The 24,867-nt window shown below is 36.1% G+C and overlaps 2 protein-coding genes across 2 annotated transcripts; both read right to left on the reverse strand.

Annotated features, from left to right (window-relative positions):
- Positions 1–6,371: 6,371 nt before the first annotated feature.
- LOC112747961 (uncharacterized) lies at positions 6,372–8,980 on the reverse strand. The gene is made up of 7 exons (XM_025796171.1): positions 8,587–8,980; positions 8,366–8,481; positions 7,466–8,310; positions 7,161–7,390; positions 6,866–7,070; positions 6,617–6,783; positions 6,372–6,523 (listed from the first exon to the last, which is right to left on the reverse strand). The coding sequence occupies exons 1-7, from the start codon at positions 8,978–8,980 to the stop codon at positions 6,372–6,374; spliced, it is 2,109 nt and encodes a 702-aa protein (XP_025651956.1).
- Positions 8,981–12,361: 3,381 nt separating this feature from the next.
- LOC112749586 (SNARE-interacting protein KEULE) lies at positions 12,362–19,392 on the reverse strand. Its single transcript, XM_025797882.3, has 21 exons — positions 18,928–19,392; positions 18,445–18,503; positions 17,944–18,025; positions 17,577–17,655; positions 17,439–17,489; positions 17,258–17,354; positions 17,122–17,154; positions 16,625–16,750; positions 16,342–16,533; positions 16,169–16,252; positions 15,960–16,058; positions 15,813–15,889; positions 15,291–15,387; positions 14,965–15,090; positions 14,735–14,830; positions 14,449–14,571; positions 14,286–14,363; positions 13,104–13,294; positions 12,901–12,991; positions 12,704–12,793; positions 12,362–12,620 (listed from the first exon to the last, which is right to left on the reverse strand). Exons 1-21 carry the CDS (start codon positions 19,007–19,009, stop codon positions 12,567–12,569), a joined length of 2,007 nt encoding a protein of 668 aa, XP_025653667.1. The 5' UTR covers positions 19,010–19,392; the 3' UTR covers positions 12,362–12,566.
- Between the last annotated feature and the right edge of the window lie 5,475 nt (positions 19,393–24,867).

Raw genomic sequence — 24,867 nt, forward strand, 5'->3', positions numbered from 1 at the left:
GATTTGATTTTAATTGCAATGAGAAAGTAACATGTAACACATTTTAGTTGTAAAATTAGTAATATATAATAGATTTAACTATATAACAAAAAGAATTTTTATTTATTTTTACTATTTTTCCTCTCTATTATAGAAAACACTCATTTTGTTTGCTTGCATGTTATTTTTTTTGTTTATACAGTATCCCTAACTAATCTGTCGCTAATGAATTGATATATAGGGAGATTTAAATTTATGACACTTGCTTAAACGTACAAGTGAACTTATCACTCAACCAATTCAAATTGATATATATATATATATATATATATATATATATATATATATATATATATATATATATATATATATATATATATATATATGTTCATTTTAAGTTCTGCCCTTTAAGGACAGAGCAATTCGAAAAGGCCCAAACTGCTAATCCTATAAGTCAATCTTTCATGAACAATAATAACTTAATAATTTTTCCAATTAAATACAGTAATGCATCCACGCTTCTAAATTATGAGGATTTTAGTGCCTCGTTTGACATTTGCCTTAATAAGTATTATTTCCTAATTGTTGCATATATCGGTTCTGGAGTGCTTCCCAACTCGAGATGGTTACTATAGAAAGATGCATGGTTTTATGCAGTAGATAATACCTTTCCCTTATTTTTTACCCTTTATGTTTTACCTTATAAATATATATGCCGTAAATTAGAAGATTTTGCATATAGCATGTATGGAGCAAAAAAGATACTAAAATGGACAAGAGGACCTGAAGAAGCCCTTGAGATATCCATCGAAGGTAATATAATAATTCCTTACTCAACATTCTTTACGTGAGACAGACTTTATTGCCATTTTTATAAATGACATCAATTTTTACGACTGTAGTATCTATTGAATGGAAGGGATCTGAGTGGCTGGTTATGTTGATTTGCATGTGGTCAATATGCTTGGTTCATGATCAGGTTTGCGTACTACAAGGTTCTTATTCACTGCTATTTAATCTGAATGTCAGTAAAGAATCAAGTGCAGGTTTATAGGCTGTTGTAGTTGCATTCTCAGTGATCTATTTTCAAAATGAGAACTAGAAAAAACTATAAAAATTGGGTCGTATATACATATGTACATCCTTATGGTCGAATATGATCAAGACTGCTTGTGCTCCTCTAATTTTAACGAGGGTCAAACTGAAATTGTTACTCGAACAGCAAAATAGAAGAAAAAATTGAGAAGTAGTAATTGAATTAAGGTAAAGGAAGAAACGGATAAAGTATAGTTTATTGAATTTGAAATAACAGAAAGCTTCTAACAATTTTTCTGCCTTTTGAGTTCACGGAGTGAACACTCCACGTCTCCACTCATAACAACTAAATTGATTTTTACCTCTCTCTCCCTTTCTTTCTCATATATCCTTTACAGATTCTAACTAACTCTCTTCTTTTTTACTACTATGCACCCACACTTACTTAGTCATTAGGTAGTCCTTAATCCAATATAGGGCTCTTTTTTCTCTCTTTTCTCTAGTCATTGGCCTATTTTCCCATCTGTTTTTTCTTCCAGTTCAGTTGTGCTCTCTTGAGTTGGGCCTGGAGTCATAGTGACTGCATCAACTATCCCCCTACAATGACTTTGTCCTCATGGTCTAAATCAGAAAACATCCTCTATAACTCCTCATAGTCTATCCATGAAGTCTCCTCACAAGGCATCTCCTCCCAATTAACTATCACTTTCTCAACGAAAATTCCTTCCCTCATCACAGAGCGGCGAGCAATGATGGCCGTCAGGAGCGGTTGGAATGCCGATGGTGTAGCCACTAGCACAGGAGGCGCCGTTGGTGAGTCCCCATGGAAACGCTTCAACATGGAAATGTGGAACACTGAATCTTATATGGTCCAAAAAATCATCTTCCCAACTTCAGATGTTCTTTGTGGAATAAGGTAACTTGGCGATATAGTTTCACTTTCAATAAAATCCAAATCCCCTTCCTTGAACTATTGGTCATGGCGATGCTTATAGTCTTGCTTTTTCATGCGACTGTGGGCTTGATGCAAGTATAAGCCTAACTCGTCATTGAGTATCTCACGGGGTGCGTAGAAAAGCATCTACTTTTAGAATCGGCGAAGTTCCTACAATATACCCCGGTGGTAAGTTCACAAGAAAACCATGGAATGCCACATGGGGAGTCATTTGAATCACATAATAGAATGAGTTGTTGTAGCAGAATTCGGTCCACGGCAAAAACGAAACCCACAGCTATGGCGAGAGTGGGTGAAAGCGCGTAGGTATTGTTCCAACGAGCGACTGGTAACTTCTGTTTGACCATCACTTTGGGGATGGTAAGCAGTGCTATAGTGCAAATGAGTTATGCTATGTTCGAATAAATTGTGCCAGAATTTACTGTGGAAGATGGGATCCCGATCAGAGACAATAGAGGAAGGAAACCCATGAAGCTTAACCACTAGAGTGATAAAAACTTTAGCCACTGAACATGCTGTAAAACCCAGCCATAAGGGCTCAGAATGCACTATCTTGCTAAAATGGTTGACAACCACCATGATAGCCAAATAGCCAACGAATTTCGAAAGTTTCACAATGAAATCTATTGAAAACTCCACCCAAGGACTTGGGGGCAACGATAAGGGATGAAGAAGGCCTGTTGCCTTTGTGGGAGAATATTTGTGGCTTGGTAAACCTCACACTCCTATATGAACTTGTGAAGGTGGTGACGGAGTTCTGGCCAAAAGAACACACTACTAAGGGCCTTGAAAGTTTTAAGCTCACCTTGATGCCCTGCCATGGGAGTCAAATGGAATTCCTTAAGTAGCTAGGCGCGAAGGTTCTCAGAATTCAGAACCCAAATTCTACCACGGTAAGTCATGAGTCCTTCTTGGAACTAAAAATCGGGGGGTTAAAGCTCCTTGATCGTGTTGAGTAACCATTAAGACATTAACTGAGTTTTTTTATCCAATGCAGAGGCGCACCACAATATAGGAATAAGGGATGACTGGATTGTTGAAAAGGCTTGAAACTGAGCTTCCTAGACTTCTTCCCCTTGCCAAGACAGAGCATCTGCCGCTAGGTTGGTCTTGCCGGACCTATACACTACTTTGAAGTCATACCCTAATAACTTGGTAAGGTAAACCTACTGATCAGGGGTTAATACCACTTGGGTCATCAACTCACGCAAGCCTTGATGATTCGTCTTGATGCAAAAGCGATGCCCAAGCAAGTGATGCCTCCATTTAGCTACTGCTTCTGTAATTGGATATAATTCATGGACATAGGCTAAAGTAACCTTTAATCTACTATTGAGATTTTTTGCTAAAATAAGCAATGGGATATCCTTGCTGGGAGAGGACTGCACCAATGCCATGAGCCGAGGCATCAGTTTCAACAACGAAGGGTTGTGTAAAATACGGTAATGCCAATACTGGAGTATGTATGAAAGCCAATTTCAATTTTTCAAATGCAACATCAGCATCAGGCCAAAGTGAAAGTTATTGTCTTTGAGCAATTCAGTTAGCGGGCCACAAAGTGGACATATTTGGCCACAAATCTTCGATAGTACCCAGTAAGACCCAGAAATCCCCGCAATTGCTTCAGGTTGGTAGGTTTAGGTCACTCAATAATGGCACTAATCTTGGAATTGTCAACCTCGACTCCTGCTTTACTCACTACATAGACAAGATATTCCACCTGTTCTTGGCAAAAGGTACACTTCGATAACTTGGCGACGCAATGTTGCTTTTGTAGCACGGCCAAAGTAGTTCTCAAGTGGGTTTAATGTTCCTCGCGGGACCTACTATAGATGAGGATATCATCGAAGAAGACGGCAATAAACTTCTACAAATGGAGGCCAAACACCTTATTCATCACGGCTTGGAAGGTGAATGAAGCATTAGTAAGGCTGAAGAGCATGACCATAAACTCATAATGCCCCAAATGAGTACGGAAAGCTGTCTTGGAAATGTCAGCATCCCGCACCAAAATCTTATGGCAATCTGAGAGTAAGTCAATTTTTGAGAAATAGGTTGGACCATATAACTCATCTAAGATTTCATCAATGGTAGAAATGAGGAATTTATCTTTAACTATGATAGCATTCAAGGTGTGATAGTGACGAGTGACGAAAGTTAGACCAATTAAGGGATTATAATATAATAAAACAGTGTTGCGAGTATAGCTCTTAACTAGCTAAAATCTGCCTTATCAATTTAGAAAGGTTGTCACAAAAAAAGTTTAGAATAAAAATACTGGGAGTATGAATCCCAGGTCGTTTCCCAACGAGTTGCTAGAAAGAGTGCTAATTTATTAATCAGGAGTTTTCGAGAGTTTTGAGAGTTGAATAATAGAAAATAAACAATTGTAATTTAGTGCAATGAAAATTAAAAGAGATTTATAATATTCTAAATAAAAAGCCTTGACTGGGGGAATGATTAATCGGAAGTTCTATCCTTGTTGGGATCTCTTAAGTGTAGTATCAAAAAGGTTGTTGTTTTCACTTAGTTAACCCTTACTAAATAAAGGAAATTCAAGTGATTAAGCTAACTCTTATTCGCAAATCCTAGTCCTCTCCCTTGGGAAGGTCTAGTGTTAGTAAATACAGAACTAGCCAACAACTTCCAATTTAACCATCACTTAAGCCTTCCAACTCAAGTGTCTCCTTTTAATCAACCCCAATGTCAAGTAGGGAATCTACTCCATTGACATGAATATAACGCTTGTAGAAATATAAAAAGAAGACATGATGAATTGAATAAAATAAAGCTTTGAAAATTAATTAAAGATAAAAGTAATCCTTTTCACTAACAATCCATGAAAATAATCCAATTACTACTCTAAATAAGAATTAAGAATATGGAATAAATAAAAGAGTAAGTAAGGAAACAAACTAGAATAGTATCTTCAACGGAGGTGATGACTCTTCAGTATCCAAAATCAAAAGCGATAAACTATGAAACTATGAATGTAAACAGAACCTAGTGGAAGAGTAGTTTCTCTCTAGATTCAGATCTAAAAACCTAAAAACTATCCTAATGAGAATGTGTGAATGTGTATGTTTCTGTGTGTTGAGTCTCTGCTTGTTCCTTGGCTTTATTATATGTTTTTGGGCCAAAAACTGGGTCAAAACGCGGCCCAAAATTGCCCCCAGCATTTTCTGTTAATTTTGCAGATCGTGCAGGTCACGCGTACGCTTCAGTCACGCGTGCGCGTCATTTGGCGAATTTTCTTGTCACGCGTACGCGTCGTCCATGCGTGCGTGTCATCTTGCAAAACTCCATTCCACGCGTACGCGTCAGGCACGCACACGCATCACTGCAATTTTCTCCATTCCGCACGCTCGCGTGAGCCATGTGTGCGCGTCGATGCTCGCTGGTCATCTCCTTAGTTTCTTGTGTTCCTTCCATTTTTGCAAGCTTCCTCTCCATTTTCTAAGTCATTCCTGCCCTACAAAGCCTGAAACACTTAACACACGCTTCACAACATCGAATGGTATAAAGGAGAATTAAAATATACTAATTAAAGATCTCTAGGAAGCAACTTTTCAATCATAAAATAAGACTAGGAAGGAATTGTAAATTCATGCAATTAGTATGAATACATGGGTGAAGACTTGATGAAACCACTCAATTAAACACAAGATAAACCATAAAATAGTGGTTTATCAGATAGTCCACCCAAAATCGCCAACTATCGTCTTTTTTCCGAACCAATAGTACCAAGCTTGAAAAGACAATGTGACTTTCCCTTATCACCCCCGAGTGCAACATCTCGGCTACTAACTTTTCTATCTCCTTTTTTTGATAATGCGGATACTAGTAGGGTCTGACATTTATGGGTGCAGCATCGCGTTGTAATTGGATTTCATGCACAATCTCTCGTGTAGGTGGTAGGTTCTCGAGCTCTTTAAACGCTATCTCATACTCTTGGAGCAACAACTGTACCTTCTCGTCTTATTTTGGGTCTGCTGATTCAGGTGCTAGTTCAATCACCCGCAAGTGCAGAAACGAGACAACAACATCTGCTAATACCATCTTATTCCGGACAGAGTTTTCGATAGCACTTGATTGGAACAAGCATAGTTGTCAGAACCGAACCGGTGATCGAACCGGTCAGGCTACTGGGTCACTGGGTCACTGGTTCAACCGATGGGTCACTGGTTGAACCGGTTAACCCGGTCCCACATAAGAAATGTATAAAATAGCTAAAAACTTAAAAATTAAAAGTTAAAAAACATATCTCCAATAATATTTTAATAAACATTAAATCTCAAATCCTAAAAATAAGTAGTAATACGAAAATAAACATAAAATTTAGTACTATTAGTCTATTACATGAACAACTCAATTTAACATAATGAAAATAACAATTCATGGATTATATCCAAGGAGTAACTTCAAAGTCTGGAAATCTTTCTTCATCTGACAAATCTGGAGCTACATCCTGATTGGTTTCATTCTGATTTGCATTTTCCACAGAAGTATTATTAGCTTCACCATCATCTCGATCATCTTCCAGATTCAATTCATCTAGCATTTCAATAATGTTTCACAAATCATAATCAATAATAAGGCAAAACATTTGGTTAAAGCATTACAAAATCATCCCTAACAACAACATACCCAAATCATCTAAAGCTGATTGAAGAGATATATTTGCAAGATCATTTCGTAAAGCATCAACTTCTTCAGGAGTTAAAAATGGTGGTGAATCTTCCATTATCCATTCTGAATGATCCTCAAATGCATCAAGACAAATTGGATCATAACTTTGCTTTCTCATTCGGTTCCTATATTATCAATTAACTTGATTATTCTTATTATGACTAAAAATTTTAAATAATGCCTTCAAGAAAGAATAATAAAAAGTACCTTTGTTGTAGCCTTAAGTTGTAGTGAACATAAACAAGATCATTAAGCTTTTGATGCTCTAACCGATTCCTTTTCTTTGAGTGAATGTGTTCGAAAATGCTCCAGTTACGCTCACAACCTGAAGAACTGCAAGTTTGACTTAAAACACGAATTGCTAACTTTTGCAGGTTTGGTGCTCCACATCCATAAGATTCCCACCATTGATCTTAACATAAAAAGAAAACAATCACAATCATAAAAATCAAATCTTAAACATATTACAATCATAAAAAACTAATTTTAATACAAAATTTACCAGGCATCACAGTGCTTCGCTCACGTATTGCAGACTGTCTCCCAAAGTCTCCTTCAGCATTCTTAAAGATTCTCTTCTCACTTGTCAATTTAGTAATCAAATCAGCATCACCGTAAGCATACCTCTCAATCACATCTAGTAGGCCAGAAATTGTGTCTTTGTGCTTGTCAAATTCTGCAGAATTAAATCGAAAAGCTGGATTTAACCAATAACCAGCAGCATGAAGGTTTCTTTTAAGTTGTAAATCCCAACGTGAATCTAAAATCTTCAAATAAGGTTCAACAACTCTCTTTCTTTTTTAAAACCTCTTCACCATGTCTTCCCTAGCCTTATACATAGCTTGATAAAGGAAACCCATTGCAGCTCTATCTTCACTATCCACAATACGCAATACATGAACAAGTGACTCCGTAAGCTTAACAATATCAGTGCATTGATTCCAAAATTTAGAATCTAAGACTTGATCCACAAACTTTTTTGCTTTGGCTTCTTTAGAGTAAGCTGAACTTGTCCATTCTCTAGATGTCACCATAGCTCTCAATGCATCCTTTTGAGCCAAAATACTTTGCAAAGCAATGAAATTAGTGGCGAATCGAGTTGGAGCTGGACGAAGTATTTCTCGGCCGCCTGTGAACTGCCTCATCAAGTACAAAGGATGGCAGTGATTATAGATATATTTCGTAATCATTAAAGCTTGTGACACAGTTTCAGTCACTTCCACAAACTTCCCAATATCCTGCAACATCAGATTAATACAATGTGCCGCACAAGGAAACCAATACAATCTAGGAAACTCTGATTCCAACAACCTTCCAGCAGCAACGTAATTTGCAGCATTATCCGTCACTACATGTACAACATTCTCAGGACCAACAAATAACACAACATCCCTAAGCAACTTAAACAAAGCCTCAGTAGTTTTCGAGATATGAGAAGCATCAACTGACTTTAGGAAAACAGTTCCTTTAGGGCAATAAACTAAGAAATTAATTAAAGTACGTCTACAACGAGCAGTCCATCCATCAGCCATGATAGTACATCCAGTTTGTTTCCAAATCACACGATAACCTTCAATCATCTTCTTTACATCTTCAACCAATTTACTCAACAAAATATCCACGAACTCTTTGGTAATTTGGCCCTTTATACCCTGCACCCATGTTTGCAATAGCATCAATCATCGGCTGATAATAAGCTGAATTAACCGCATTGAATGGCACAGAGGCATCCATCATCCATCTTGCAATAGCAATATCACACTTCTCCACAATTTCTTTGCTTTGGAGAACACTTTTAATACTTGGTTGAGCTCCAGGTGTTGCTGCCGGTGGAAAAAAGGATTGTAATCCCTTGACTTGTTTTCCAACTCCCTTTCTAGAGCTAGGTGTTGGAATTCTTGATGCTTGTTGTTGTCACATCTCATTACGTTCAATCTCATCAAATTCCCTTTCAACGTCATCACAAGCACCATAACTTTCTGCATATTCTTCTTGAGTTTTCCTTTTCTTGGTTCGAAGATCTTCAATGTTTTGATTGAATTGGTGTCTCACCACAGCTGACACCTTTCGACATGCCTCAATATCTCCACCTTTTCCAGCCAAATGATGCTTAACCCGGTTAATTCCTCCACCTCTAATAAGCTTCTCGCAATAAATACATACCAAAGCAGTTTTTCCTTTATCCAAAACTTGTTTACAATGGCCCCATGCAGGATCAGTTTTTCCTCTGTTACTATTTTTTTGGGTTCCAATTGAAGGATCAGGAGTTGATCCTTGTTCCTGAGAAGTTGGTGTTTCTGATGGTGTATTTGATGAAGCCATCCTAAATTCCTAATCAACCAGGATCCAGGACTAAATGACTAATCTCCAAGAATAATACACAACAATCCACTAAGGCACTAACTACTAAGAATAATATACAACAGCAACCAACAATGGATAATCAACAAACTGAACAGAAATAAAAAAATAAATCAAGAAACGAGAGATCAAGTCATCAAACAGAAAAATATGTGGTCTTGTTCATGTTCTCATCTGCCCGCATACAAAAATCAAACAGAAATCAAAGTATCAAACATACATGGATTAAAAAATTAAACAGAAATCAACAATCTAAATTAAACAGAAATCAACAACCTAAAATTATTTGAACAACCAACAATCTAAATTCTAACACAAATCAAACAGAACCAAGTAACCAACATACATAATCAATCTACAATAATCAATTAACTTCAAAAAATTAAAAAATTAAAAATACTTAGTTACTTACCTGGCTGGACGGCTGAACCCTGGAGCTGGAGGAATGGAGCGACGAGCAGAGAAGAGGGTGACCGGAGCGACGAGCAAAGAAGAGCGACGAGCAGTAGGCAACGATGGACCGTGGACGTGCTTCTGCCTTCTTCGCGGTGGTGAGTGGCGCAGTGCTCTGGATGTGGTGGTGAGGTGAGTGCCGCGCTGGTTGAAGCTGAATGGGGCGACGAGGTGGCTGAGTGAGTGGCGCACTTCTCTATCTCTCAGCTCTCAGCTCTCATGGTGATGGTGGTCTCTCAAAATTTGGGAATGGGAAGGGAAAGTGTGAAACAGGGGATGGAGGCTAGGGTTACAGGCTTACAGCAACAGCACTCAGCAGCAAGCTTTTTTTTTTTTTTAATAAAGAAACGACGTCGTTTCCAGCGTATAAAACAAAAAAAAATTAATTTTCGAACCGGTCCGGGTTAAACGAAACCCGCCGGTTCACCGGTTCTGGTCAAACCCGGCCGGTTCAATACGGGTTTTTCCGGTTCGACTCCTTGTCCGGTTAGATGACTCACCTGGACCGGTTATGGCACCGGTTCACCGGTTTTCCGGTCCGACCGGCCGGGTCGGTCCGGTTCTGACAACACTGGGAACAAGTGTTCCCCCTGCAATTTCACTGTAATGTCACCTACTTTAAACTACATAGTTAGGTGCAAGTAGTTCATGGTCACATCCCCTAGTTGCATTAACCATTGTGCCCCCAACACTATGTCTGCACCCTTGATATCCAAGATAAAAGTTTCTAAACAAAACACATACCCCTACATGTGTAGAGGAACAACACTACATTTAGAGGCACACCTAATACACTCTCCATTCCCAACATAGACATTCAATTGATGCACCTGTGTAAAAAGCATATTCATCTTCTTTGTAGTGATCTCCTTCATGAAATTGTGGGTAATGCTCCCATCCACCAACACCATGACTAGCTTCCCTTCGTATGTCCCTACTGTGCAGATAGTTTTTAGATGGTAAGCACCTACCATTATGGTGAAGCTAATCTCCAGCACATCGCTACCAGCCACCGGGGTAGCGATGTCGAAGAGTGCAACATTAGAATTGGAGAACTTATCCGGTCTTTCCCAAGATAACTCCTCAAGCTCCTCACCCCCTACCAACAACAAGTAAGTGGACTTACACTTGTGACCCGTGAAATATCTCTTATCACAATAATAGCATAATCCCTTGTCTCTCCTCAATTTGATTTTCGCTGCAGATAAACGTATATGTGTCGAGCTCGCTGCTGTGGTGGAAGTGCTCTTCTTAATGGTAGGAATCTCTCCGGGCACTAGTGACGTTACCGTCGGCATTTGCAACGGTGGTGTCCGTGTTGTCGTAACTTGCGTTGGGGTTGCAAGAGCTCGATTTTCATGAGGTCGCAAGTTCAACGATCTCGCTTGGTTCTTCTGTTCATGGAGCTTAGATAAGGAAACTGCCTTTACATATGATTATAGTTTTGCCAACATCAACTCACGTTTTAGAGTATTGGTCAACACAGCAACGGACAAAGAAATCACCTATTCCTTGCTCAACCTGGTGAATTGATTGGAGAGCTCCTCGAATTGGTGTTGATAAGCGGCCACAGTTGTGACTTGTTTGAGTTCTTTTAATGCGGCTTTTGGATAGTGAAAGATACGACAGCCGAAGCGGATGCAGAAGGCCTCTAAAAAACTTTCCCAAGTGTGATTGATAGCGTCATTCACACACCATCGGTACCATGCATAAGATGGCCCTGTCAAATGGAAGGAGAGCATGCACACTTGCCAGGCCTCCGAAACGGCATAAAGCTCGAAGTATTCGCGCGCTCTGAACGTCCATTCCTCTACTCCTTTCCCATCGAACATGGGTAACTCTGTCTTCACACCTTTAGGCCAGCGAAGTTGTTGCGACTCGCCTACGTTTTTGAAAAAGACGCTGGGTGTTCTATGTTCAGGTATCACTTGCTTCATCTTCAAGGTTTCGTGAAGCATTCTCTCGATGTTCTTCATAGAGGATTCCACAGAACCAATCCTCTCCTGAGTACTTGTGATCTATGACATCGTCTCAATTTGACTACGTTACAGCGGGGTAATTTTCGAGCGATTCTGGGTGCATATCTCTTCTAACTGAGACATCGAAATTCTTGAATTCATGGTTGAATTTTTCTCAACAAGAGTACCAAAATGTTACTCGAACAATAAAATAGAAGAAGAAATTCAGAAGTGGTAATTGAATTAAGTCAAAGAAAAAAATGGATAAAGTATGGTTTATTGAATTTGAAATAACAAAAAACTTCTAACAATTTTTCTGCCTTCGAATCCAGGGAGTAAACTCAACTCATAACAACCAAAATGATTCTTACCCCTCTCTCCCCTTTCCTTTTCCATATATCCTTTACAGATCCTAACTAACTCTCTTCTTCTTTATTATTTTGCACAGTGCACCCACACTTAGTCATCAGGTCGTCTTTAGTCTAATATGGGACTCTTCTTTCTCTCTTTTCTCTAGTCATTGGGCCTATCTCCCCATTTGTTTTTTCTCCCAATTCAGTTGTGCTTTCTTGAGTTGGGCCTAGGATCGTAGTGACTGCATCAGATATCAGAGGTGATGACTGATGAATGCCTTGTCCGTACAGAAAGAGGAATCCGTTAATAGATTATAGTGGTTTATGACAACATTCCCTTCTCTTGTCTTAAATATAATTTTTGGTCCGTAATTTAGTTATTTATTTCGGTGAGTATATAGTAAATTTCTCATCTAAGAAAGTTATTATAAATATCTAAAATTTCTTATATTTATATTCATATAATTCTGTATATGTGTCAAACATATGTTCATCATTTCTCTTAAAAACAAAAAAAAAAATGATATTTTTTCCTCTTATGGTTGCAAATGCACTACTTTCAAACCAGGACGATCCGCTTCATAAATCTTTTATTTATTTCAACTATTTTGGTTAGTAAACAATCAAGATTTTCCTTAGTATATTTTTACTGTCTGCATTCAGTTACTCGGCTGAAACACAAGAAGCCGAATGCCAAAGAATATCCAATATCAAGAAGATTACATTATATTACAATTTACAACAGAGACATCATATCTGAAGCTCGTTTCCCAGTCCATGACATCATATCTGGATATCATCCAGTGAGAGTTCATGTGTGGTTATCATCTTAAGTTTCTGCAGAAACCAAAGTACCAAATATATAGTAAGCAAGGGTCATAGAAAAAAAATTGCATTGCAAAGGATCAAAACTTTAATACCGTAATAAATTGGGCAGGATCATCAAGACTTGATGAACCTAGAATAATTTCCCTCTTCAGCTTTCCAGTAAGTTTATGACAAGCCCTAAGCTGAGGATTAAAAACATCAAATCAGACCAGAAAATATTTTAAATAGAATAAATATTATAACCTTATTTTATAAAAAATTATTATTGAAAATTAAAAAAAAAAAACACCTCCGATCTGGTGGCTCCACCAACAATGAATACAAAAATTCGTCGCCCCATCTTCTTGAAATCACTAGATGCATGTCTTAGCACCGAATCACTACAAGCCAGCAGGAAAGCATAAAAATTGCATGTTAACTTTCGGCATAGAGGGAAGATTACCGAATATACTACTTTATTCTCTAGTCACGCTGGAAGAAAGAATACGAAACCTTGAATATCCATCATCGGAGCCACGTGGTCGAGCCCAAGTTGGTGTTCGTCTTGATCTCATTGACTGAGGTGGAGGAACTGGGTTTGCAGCCCCAGTAAATGGTGAACCATGGAATGTTGGACTTGGATCATTCAGACATGGATAATCTTCCTTTGACAAATCATTCTTCGCAAGTTTTTCAATGAGTTCCTAAAGAATCATCCACTTATCAGATACGAGGATAAGAACTTACGTTGAAGCTAAATCATAAAAACGCATTTGATTGGATCAGCTAATGAATATTATTCCCCCATATGAAACTTTCTCTTTATTCTCATTATATTTCGATAATATCAAAAGGTAGATATCACAATTCAGAAACAAGAAGAAACTAAACTTTCATGCGAAGTCCATAGGCTCAACAATAGCCTACCTATGGTGTTCTCTTAGGACATGAGAACAAGTAGGTTAAGAGGAAGGAAATAAGAATCTTTTACAAATTACAAACTCTCAAAAATCTTCCTATAGTTTTAAGAGCAAATAGAAGTTTTAAAAAATAATAGTTAATTACTCTCTTAGTCCCTATAATTTCACCAACTTTTCAACTAGGTCCCTATATTTTTTTTCTTTTCAATTGGGTCATTACACTATTTTTAATTTTGTAATTAGGTTCCTTTCATATCAAAAAGGTTAAAATTAATAGAATATTTCTCCCAAAATACATGCGGTCAAAGATCTAGTTAGGTTTTTAATTATGAATATCTTCAATTTGCAAAGAAATATTCAGTCAACTCTAACATTTTTTACACTAAGAAGGACCTAATTATAAAATTAAAAGTAGTGCAAGGACCCACTTGAAAGGAAAAAAAATATATGAACATAATTGAAATTTTGATAAAATTATAGGGACCAACAGAATAATTGAACCAAAAAATATTATGATAAAACACATTTAGTTATTTTAATAGACAACAAAATTATAATGGGATAGTAAATCACGATCCTTCAATTTCGTCACCCTTATTTATTTTAAACTCTTAAACAAAGTTAAGTTTAAACCTTCTCCCAATCTTCTTATACCCTTTTGGCACCCCTTTGCTTTCCTTCATGCCTCCCAACCAAGCACACAATTCTCAGTTGAATTTTCATAAATAAATGCATATTTTATGTTGGAAAATCAAATTAGTAATGTAGTTTTTACCTCTATTATGGGATAAAAGCGAGATAGTTGCCATGTCTCGTCTTCACCAGCACGGTCTTTCCTTGCAGCACGCTTCTTCTGAACTTAAAATAACAATTTTCAGATGGAATACAATTTTACAATATTTGAAAATCATGTATTTAAACTCGAAGCTAGAAACAACCTTATGGATATCAAATTTAAGACCACCGAAAGCAGCAGTCAAACTTTTCTTGGTATCTGGCTGTCCCCCAAGCATTCTCAAATTATTCACAGCGGTTATATCGTCATCTGTCAACCGTGCTACCTGAAAGGAATTTCCAAGGATAAAATTGGATAACAGTAACACCATGGCAGGAGCTAGGGCATGTATGATGTATCATTAAGATTAAGAATATACTAATTCTTTGTAATATAAAATGAACAGCAAGTGAAAATTAAAATGACAACCATTAAAAAAGAATCCTTACCCTCATCAAATTTCTACCCTTTTCTCCCTCAAATTTCTCAGGATAAACAGCTGCAAGAATCATTATCAAGCGCAATTTATTTTCACGAGTAGCGTCCTGCATAAAACAATATCTCTATCCAATTTAACAGACCAGCAGCAGTGAAAAAGTGTCTATACTGCATTAAAATTTTCTCATGTGCATTGTTGACTAATATAAGGGATATCAAATTCCTTTTACGAATTTCTTACTTCTTTAGTAGTAAAAAATTTGATGACATCTTTCATTCCTGCATCTCCGAAAACAATATCTTGCTCCAGCTGCCCAAGTTCCCGCAGTCCTGTCTCCCTAATGATGCTATTAATTTTTCCTGCAATCTGGACAAAGAAGCACCTCATTTACAAAGCTGAGAAAATCATAGTTGGATACACTATCGTTATTAAATGTTTTGATCAATAGGCTGCTGTTATTGTTTAAAACTCATAATTGAGCTCCAATAGGTTGCACCTAAATAATATATACATATAAATTACTGATAAATTGCCAAAAGGTGGTACAAGATTGCAAAAGAACCAACCTCTACATGGAGAGAGAGTTTGTCAATTTGTTCACTGTATTGTGGTAGTGCTTGGACCATCTTTTGCAAGTCCCTTGTTGACATTTCTTTACTATCTCTAAAAATAAATTGCAATTTTATTATTTAGTAAAATATATCAAGTCAGGAAGTAGATGAATAAATAGTCATTTCTAGCAAGCTCCACATATAGAATTAGCCAAATTGAGAAGCTAACTTTCCAGAACAACAAATACATATCTTTGCCTCTGATTTATTCTACAAGCAAGAATTTTACCATTTTACACAACAGCACATGTTTAGATAATTAGATTCAATACAAAAACAGGGAGGTTTAAACTTTGAACATTAAATGACATCCTCGCATAATTAAAATTAGAGTAGATTACACTAACCACCCTTGGGGTTAAGTTATATTATACACAACACCCCTTTTGATTTAATAAGTTAACAATTTAGTACTTAGTTAAGCATCAAAATCTTCTCATATAACAATTCAACACAGAAGAAATCCTCAATGATCACCTTGATCCATGTTGGATTTGTGCTGCTTTGTTTCTTGAAATGAAGCTGGTCATTTTCTCGTGTAACCTTTCACTTGCCTGTCAAGGCTACCAATATCAGAGGGTTTTAAAGTGTAAAACAGTAGAAGCATAAATATGACAGACATACATCTGCAATATGTGCATGGCGAAGCTCAAGCCATACAGGATCATGATCCTCCAAAAGAACCTCTTTTCTCTCAGGTGGAACCCCATCTTTGCCAGGAACCTTAAAAATAAAGTAGAACCATGCTTATAACAAGAGAGAGAGAGAGAGAGAGAGAGAGAGAGAGAGAGAGAGAGAGAGAGAGAGAGAGAGAGAGAGAGTGCAGAATTTACTTCATGAACATATTTATTTCCTTCCATATTCAGCAAATCATGACACATGGCATCATATGTCCATTCATGTATCACAGGTGCAATCTACAAATTCAGAATAATATCCTCATTGTAAATACACAACAGTGTCAAAAGAATACAAAGTCAATGACTAACAAACAGAAGTTAGAAACCTGATCAAGAGATCTGTCAAGAATGAGCAACTCGCAAGTCTCTGTCTGAGGAAAATTGGGTATAGTTTTTTTATATTTCATAAGGCAGTCCCAGACTCCAGCAGCAACTTTTGTGGGAATAAGATCACGGAAAGTAGTCATTGTCATTGGATCTAGTGTCTTGGCAGCACGGAAGCGAACAAAAGGAAATTCCTAGAGAAAGGGAGAAAAAGAAAAATCTTTACATACTTCAGGAGATTTCTCAACCATGTCTTTGAACAATTATGTAGTATTGACTGCATACTCTTAACGAAGCAAACACTGTAGCAAGCCGCAGAGCCATCACATTCAAACATGCAACACCTTTGCGATTATTCTCTTCATCCCCAAATAGCTCCTCCAGAGCTCTCTCATTGTTTGTCATGAATCCCTACATTATCATGGGCAAATGATCATTTAAAATAATAAACAGGATTGTTAAGGATCACAAAAAAGAAATAACTCAAGGGAAGGTCGTCAATAAACAGGTTTCACAAATTCTGAATGACTAATGAGATATTATAATAGATACAGATGAATGTTAAAAATTGCCAATTTGGACAGGGGGACCGATCCACTTACGTCACAGTTGGATTTCACTTCTAAATGCCATAAGCATTGAAATTACTAACAAACAAAAGCCATAAGCATTGAAATTTACTAACAAACAAAAGGGAAGAAAAAATGTCTAAATCTATTAAACAGAGGTGGCCTAGATGACAGAGAAACGGAATAAATACAAGTACAATGGTAACCACATACCTGGCTGTCTATGGGAAAATACTCCAAATTCATCTGCATGGTGTCACCCAAATGATGGGAAGAACACAATAAGCAATTAGTTTGAGCAATAGTATGAATTTAAGCACAATCTTGTTTCTAGATAGAAAATCTTCACCTCTTTCAGTGCACCTAATCGGGGCAACACCCTTGTATCTTTCTTAATCTCCATAACTAATTCTCGAGGAATGGTTGAGCTGAAGAAAACAAATGCCCTGAAAAAGAAGAGGGGGGCAGAAAACAAGATGTGAGGATGAAATACCATTCATTAGAGAGATATTATAAAGATCATCACATACTTCCTGTATAAGGGTGTCTTTCCAGACATGTCTGACAAAAACATAATTACACTGCAAACAGAAGTGGGGAGAAAGTCATTAGTTAAGGAACTAGTTTCATGAAATTGAGAGAATTGAAAAGATGAGTGCATATGTTACTTCTCTTTTGTTGGCTGGATGAAATATATAGCATCCATTGTGGGCAAGGGCTGCCTTCTCTTGTATATGTCTTCAACCACTACAAAAAAGAGTAGAAAGTCTCATAGCATCGAAGAAATATAATCAAGAAAAGGGAGGGACCAATGAGAGGCCATATACACAACTAAAACCTCTTTGCAAGAAATAATACTATTTGTGGAAAACCTACAATATAAGTCCCCTAAATAATTTTCTCCTATTGTCCTATTCACGGGATCCACTCAAAGATGGTGGAAGAAAATTTAGAGAAAAATTATGGTGGAAAATATTGATTAGGCATTGGTAGAAATGAAAATGACTGCTCAAAATATACTCTTGTGATTCTTACATGAGACGCCTTCATCAGTGATATCGGCCATCTTGCATGAGTGAGACATTATCTTTACAGTAAGTTTGTCCATTATAAGTACCTGCAGGCAAGCAGCCCATGAACCAATATAATTACCAGAACTAGCTGCACATCTCCTTGTCCATAATGCATAATAGTATAGTTATCAAGGCAAGAAATTAAAACCACATGATGATGCTACTTGGAACTAAGCTTGTAGACAGACATATCACGGCTACAATGAGCAAAGCAAGTTTTCAATTCTAGGCATATGAATTTTCTGATTAGCCATTCTCATAAGGTGAAGGTGAAAAATTGAAGAAGGCTCATAAAACATGTTCTTTTCCAATCATCAACATTTTAAGAAGAAACTATGTTAAATGGTTCAAAGAAATGAACCAAGAAATTTATATAAAGGTGACAAAGGGTAAGTCCTTCCGCATACAACATAAAGGTTAAACGAATGTATGCATAATTCATCAAACTGGTGGCATCAGATACCTTCCAAGTCGATTTCGAATCACCTGTTTTTGCTGACCTTAGCATTTCATGTAATAATCCTGAGACAGTTCCAGTTCAAAAAAGTTAAATGTGACTGTGTGAGCAATTAAGCATTTAAGCAATAAGTAATTTACTATTCAATGAAGGGGAAAAAACTAAAAGGACACTTCCTTGCAAAAGACTGAAATGACATTAGTAGGAAGTGTTATTGCCATTGTGAATGCATAGCACTAGCTTCGTGACAGTAAAGTACTTGTTTACGAGCTCATGCGCTAAAGCTAAAGCTAAATCTCGTCACTCAGAGAACATATAACCGAAGAAAAATGAAGAAACGGCATAAATATGACAGCATGAGCATTGAGCAAACAAAATACAGTTGAAGAACAAAATAGTAACTAGCGATAACGACGTAAATAACAAACAGAGAAGTTTTGCAGTAGATGAAGACAGTTGAGAAAGAAAAAACAAGGGAAGAGGAGTTACGTTCGCGGGTAATTTGCTTGAAACTTTTGTGGTCGGCGGCATAAGAAGAAGAAGAAGAGGAATCAGAATCGGACATAGACATGCTTGATGATCTGTACTGTAGAGCTTCCTCCGTGTGATTGTCTGATTGATTATAGGCTGATGGCCTCAGAAATGGATGAAGGAAGAAGCGCGTGAAGACGAAGCGAGGAAGAAAGGGATTTAAGTTAACTTAAAAGAGAGGGTTTATATATTTGATTCAGAAAAGTAAACAAGATTGTTGGATTGATCAAACTGTAAGAGACGAGTGGATGACGTGTAGGCTGTTGAATAGTCCTCCACAGTGCTCCAAATGGATCGAAACGGATCGGGTCAGTGCCAGCGGATGGCGCATAGCAGCTTCGTTTTTTTCCAGAAGCGGAGTGGAGTGGACCGTTGCTGAACCACCGTGGACCCCACCGTTAACTCCAACGCATTCTGAAGCGTAAGACCATCTTACCATCTTCATTCCTATATTTATGAACACCTACCATAAAAAGTAATTTCATAATTTTTGAGGTAAAAAACAAAAATAAGTTATGGGGAGAAAGAAATTACTTCAGCCAAAACGAAATCTGATTCACCAATTAATTAATGCATAAATATATGTAGTTCGAGTTAAACCGTTTTGAATTTGGATTAAATGTAATTCGAATTGAGCTATTTCGAATTACATGCAAAGTTAAAAGATATATAATTCGAATCGAGGCAATTGAATTACTATGAAACTTGAACTAAACATAATGAATTGAAGCAATTCGAATTACTATGAAACGTGAGTTCACATAATTCGAATTGAGTTGGTTCGAATTACTCCTATGTAATTGGAATGATGTTGATTCGAATTACACATTGTACAATAAAATACTAGAAAAATATTATATAATATAAAAAAATATACTAAAAAAAAGTATAAAACAAGATGATAGTAAATTAATTTTAGTATAAAATTATTAAATATAAATTAATTTTAACTCCTATTAGTACATTGAATTAAAAATAACATATAAAAATTTAATGACTTTTTAAATATTCTTTTTATAATAGGAGTACATTTTTATATACTTTAAATACTTTATATAAAAATGTACTTGTATTTATCATACAAAAATAAAGTGTTGTGTCAATATAATAACATTATAACATTTTAAATCAATTTTTTTTTAGGATTTTAGATTAAAAGCAGCACATGAAAAATTATTATTGGTATTTTAAAGCTAACTTAATTAAAAAAGATAGAACTGTATTTTTTAGGATTTTATGTACGTAATTAGGCTATTTTTTTTTAATATTGATCAAATATGTGTTACACTATGTTATCTTTAAAATACCAATAATGCTTTTTCATGTGCTGCTTTTAATCTAAAATCCTAGAAAAAATTGATTTAAAATGTTATAATGTTATTATATTGGCACAACACTTTATTTTTGTATGATAAATACAAGTACACTTTTATATAAAGTATTTAAAGTATATAAAAATGTACTCCTATTATAAAAAGAATATTTAAAAAGTCATTAAATTTTTATATGTTATTAAAATTTAATAAATATAAGTACATTTTTATATGTTATTTTTAATTCAATATACTAATAGGAGTTAAAATTAATTTATATTTAATAATTTTATACTAAAATTAATTTACTATAATCTTGTTTTATACTTCTTTTAGTATATTTTTTTTATATTATATAGTATTTTTTCTAATATCTTATTGTACAATGTGTAATTCGAATCAACATCATTCGAATTACATAGGAGTAATTTGAACCACCTCAATTTGAATTATGTTGCGCTGACGTTTCATAGTAATTCGAATTGCTTCAATTCGAATTATACTTAGTTCAGGTTTCATAGTAATTCGAATTGCCTCAATTCGAATTATGTATGTTTCAGCTTTGCATGTAATTCGAAGCAGCTCAATTCGAATTACATTCAATCTAAATTTGAAACGGTTTGATTCGAACTACATATATTTGTGCATTGGTTGATTGGTGAATCAGATTTCGTTTTGGCTGATTCACGTAATTCCTTTCTCTCCATGGCTTATTTTTGTTTTTTACCCTAATTTTTGCCTTATAAATCGTAAATAGAAATTTAAAGTATTTTTTTATTAAAAAAAATTAATTTTAATCTAAATTTCACTTAATTAATTAATTAAAATAATTAAAATTAATATAATTATTATTTTTTTTATAATAATATTTTTTTAATTTATAAATTTAAAAATAATTCACTGTTAAAAAATATTAATATTAAAAAGAATCATATATAAAAATAATACATAATATATAATTCGAGATTACACTAATTTGTAAAATTACTTAATATAAAAAAACATAGTTAAGCTCTATAGTTAACGACATATATTGTGAAATTGTTATATGTATTCAATCAAGTCCTCTTTCAACTGTTTATGCTGCTGTTTATTTTGAAGTTGGTATTTCTTTGGAAAAATTGATGATATGGTGCAAAATTTTCATCTCCCAGCTGAGGTTGTGATAAGCCGTTTTCGACATCGTCATACTCTAAGTCTTGAGCAAAATTTCTTGCATAAGTGTCTCTTTCATCCTCAACAATCATATTATACAATATAATACAAGCTCTCATTATGTTTTCAAGTTTCTTCCTTTTCCAAAAACGCGCTGTAAAGCGTGCTTGCAACACTCCGAATGCTTGTTCTACATCTTTTCTTTGCCCTTCTTAGTATTGTGCAAATAACTTGCATTTCTCCCCTATGGTTTTGAGATTGATTTGACAAATGTGGCACATTCAAGATAAATACCATCTACTAAATAGTATCACATAGTATAATTATTACCATTAATAGTATAGTTTACCTCCGGAGCACGGTCATTTAAAATAACATCGAACACCGGTGAAAGATTTAACACATTGATATCATTATTTGAATCAGAAACTCCAAAGAACGCATGCCATATCCAAAGGTATGAAGATGTTACAACCTCAAGTACTATGGTTACAACTCCACGATAACCACTCATGTACATACCTTTCCATGCCTTCGGACAATTTTTCTATTGCCAATGTATGCAGTCAATGCTACCCAACATGCCAGGAAAGCCATGACCTTCTGCCATTTGTAGCAGGCGTCGTATATCATTTGAATTTGGTTTTCGCAAGTATTCATCCTCAAACATCGAAAGACACCTTCAACAAATTTTTCCAATCATTCAATTGTAGTGCTCTCGCCTATACCCACATAATCATCAATAGCATCAACAGCTACGCCATATGCTAACATCCGTATCGCAGCAGTGTATTTTTGGAGTGGTAACAAGCCTCTTCTCCCAGTTGCATCGACCCTCTGTTAGAAATATGGATAGGTATTTGAGAGAGCATCTACTATCCGAAGGAACACATGTCTTTTCACTCAAAATCTCCGTCAAAAAATGTCAGCATTATATACCGACTCATCTACAAAATAATCTTGGAAAAGCCAATCATGTCCTTCTTCTCGATCTCTGTTAATCCATCTATGAGGAGTTGGGATAGAGCTTCTATCAATATCTTCTTCTTCTGAATATCGAATAAACACTCATCAATCCAATTATCTATGAGTGTGTTATCTCGTCGTCTTCTTTTACCATACAAAGCCTCATTAAACATATCATCAAAATTTTTAGCCATAGCTTGAGGAATTTTTTAGTATTTTTTTAGGCGAGAAACTAGATTTGGAATGGAGTTGTTGAATCATTGATAGTTGATATTTATAAGTGTGTTCACAACAAGTAACTACTTCTCAACGGCTAGTTTTGCAACGGTCACTTTCATAAACAATAACAGCACAATAATATTGACTAATTAAAAAAGTTACATCAGAAATGAATAAAATAGACTACATCACATACCAGTAATATGCAATAAAAATAAAAACATACTACTTAACTCTACGAATACAAGAAACCATTAAGTAAACCACTTATTGATTATTTTCTCACATGCAATCTCATGAAGAGTTCGTCGTTTTTCACTCAATGTAGACGTGTCAGCATTAAATATTTGCATATCCATTTCTCCTTCACTTTCCTTAGCCATCCTTTCCATTTTCCTTTCCTTTGCATTTATCTCCATTTCTTTAATATACCTCTGAGTTTGTAATTCTTGTTCTTTCATCGTGGCTTGAATCTGTAACTCCTTTTCTTTGATTGCCATAATTTTTTCTCTATGTTCCCTCTCCTCTTCTCTAACATTCTTAATATCTTCTATGAGAAATAGTTTTTTAGCAATCAATGATTTCTTTTCGCTAAGATTTTCAGACATTTGTGTTTTTTTCTTACCCTTTCTCTTGCTCTTCTTTGATCCTTGTGGGCGAACGGGAGAGTCCACACCGCCAACGGTGTTTCTGAATTTGATGATGATGAGCATAGTTATCAAATTCGGCTCGACCCAGGCGGTTCGACGAAAACCCGTTCACCTGACCAGGTCGAGTCACTCGTCGAACCGGCTATGCATGAGACCCGGTGGAACCTGGTTCGACCCGATGGGTTTTTGTAAAAACCGGTGATTCGGCCGGTTAATTCAACCTTGTCTAGGTCGTGTTTTTTTCTTTTTTTTTTAATGGCAATAGCGTCGTTTGGCTTTCAAATCCCCCCTCCCCTTTCAACGAAACCCTAATGGCTATTCCCCCTCCTGGTTACCCCTAATCTGAGAAATCACAAATCAGTCTGATTCCAGTGGAAGTGTGGAACCCCCCAGCACTCGTCTCTCTGCTCCTTCGTCATCGGCATTCGGTAGTTGCTCACCCTCCCCCTCACCTCGTCACTCCATCGTCTCTCCCCTCACCTCGTTACTTCGTCGCGCCTCCAGTCACCTCGTCACTCTCGGGCTCTCACGGTCACGACCTCACCTCGTCGCTCTCTCAGTCTCTCACCTCGTCTCCTCACTTCATCGGTGGCAAAAAGCTCACAAAAGATAGAAATCAAGCCGCATCTCTACATCTGCTCCCTCGGGTCAGTCGGGTGGTGGTGGTCGTCTTCTTGGTCGCGGTCTGGGAACCAGTTATCCAAGTGAGCTCCCTTCAAGTTTCTAACCATTATTTTTCATTAGAATTGTTGAATACTGAACCTAGTGGTTGCTGTTGACTGTTGTAATTAAATTTTAGAGTTGTTGAAGGTGAGCATAGTTTAGTTAGTATTGTTATTGAATCTGGTGGTTATTACTATTGTATTTGATTTTTTAGAGTTGTTATTGAATCTGGTGGCTGCTGATGTTGCATTAGTTTTTTAGTGTTGTTGTTTGTTGCTGGTTGCTGTATTTTAGAGTTGCTGTATTTTGTAGAGTTGTTGTTGTTTGTTACTGGATTTTTCTAGAGTTATTTGTTTGTTCACTTTGTTGAATCACAAAGTCAGTGAATTTTGATGGAATGGTGGTGATTACTGTGTTGCTTAAAAACTGACTTAATTAAATCTTTTGTTGCTGAAAATATATTTGGTTTCTTTTGTCCTATGAAGATGTTGATGCCGACTTTGAACTCACCCATTGGACTTGATTTAAGGATTGTGTTATCTTTCATTTGCTCATGTTGATTTAAATTCAGAACATATTTTGTACTAGAGACTAGTTTATTATCTTTTTTTTAGATTATTAGTTATGTTTAAGACTTGATATTAGATTATTAATGTTTGTAAAGACTTATATTTTAAGTTTTAAGACATAATTTTAATTCTATTTATATAATTTTATATTTTTTTTAATTATGATCGGGTTAACCGGGTGAATTAGTGACCCACCGGTTGAACCAGTAATCTGGTGACCCGGTTACCGGTTCGGTTCTCATAACTATGGTGATGAGTATGCTCCAGTTGTACTAATCTTAGTTCTCTTTGAGCCTCCACTCTGTGTAGGTAATTGGCTTCTCCATTTTTGCTCCAAATGAAGCATATTCCAATGCCTCTCAA

Source organism: Arachis hypogaea, chromosome 15 (genome assembly GCF_003086295.3).
Source record: "Arachis hypogaea cultivar Tifrunner chromosome 15, arahy.Tifrunner.gnm2.J5K5, whole genome shotgun sequence".
Lineage (NCBI taxonomy): Eukaryota > Viridiplantae > Streptophyta > Magnoliopsida > Fabales > Fabaceae > Arachis > Arachis hypogaea.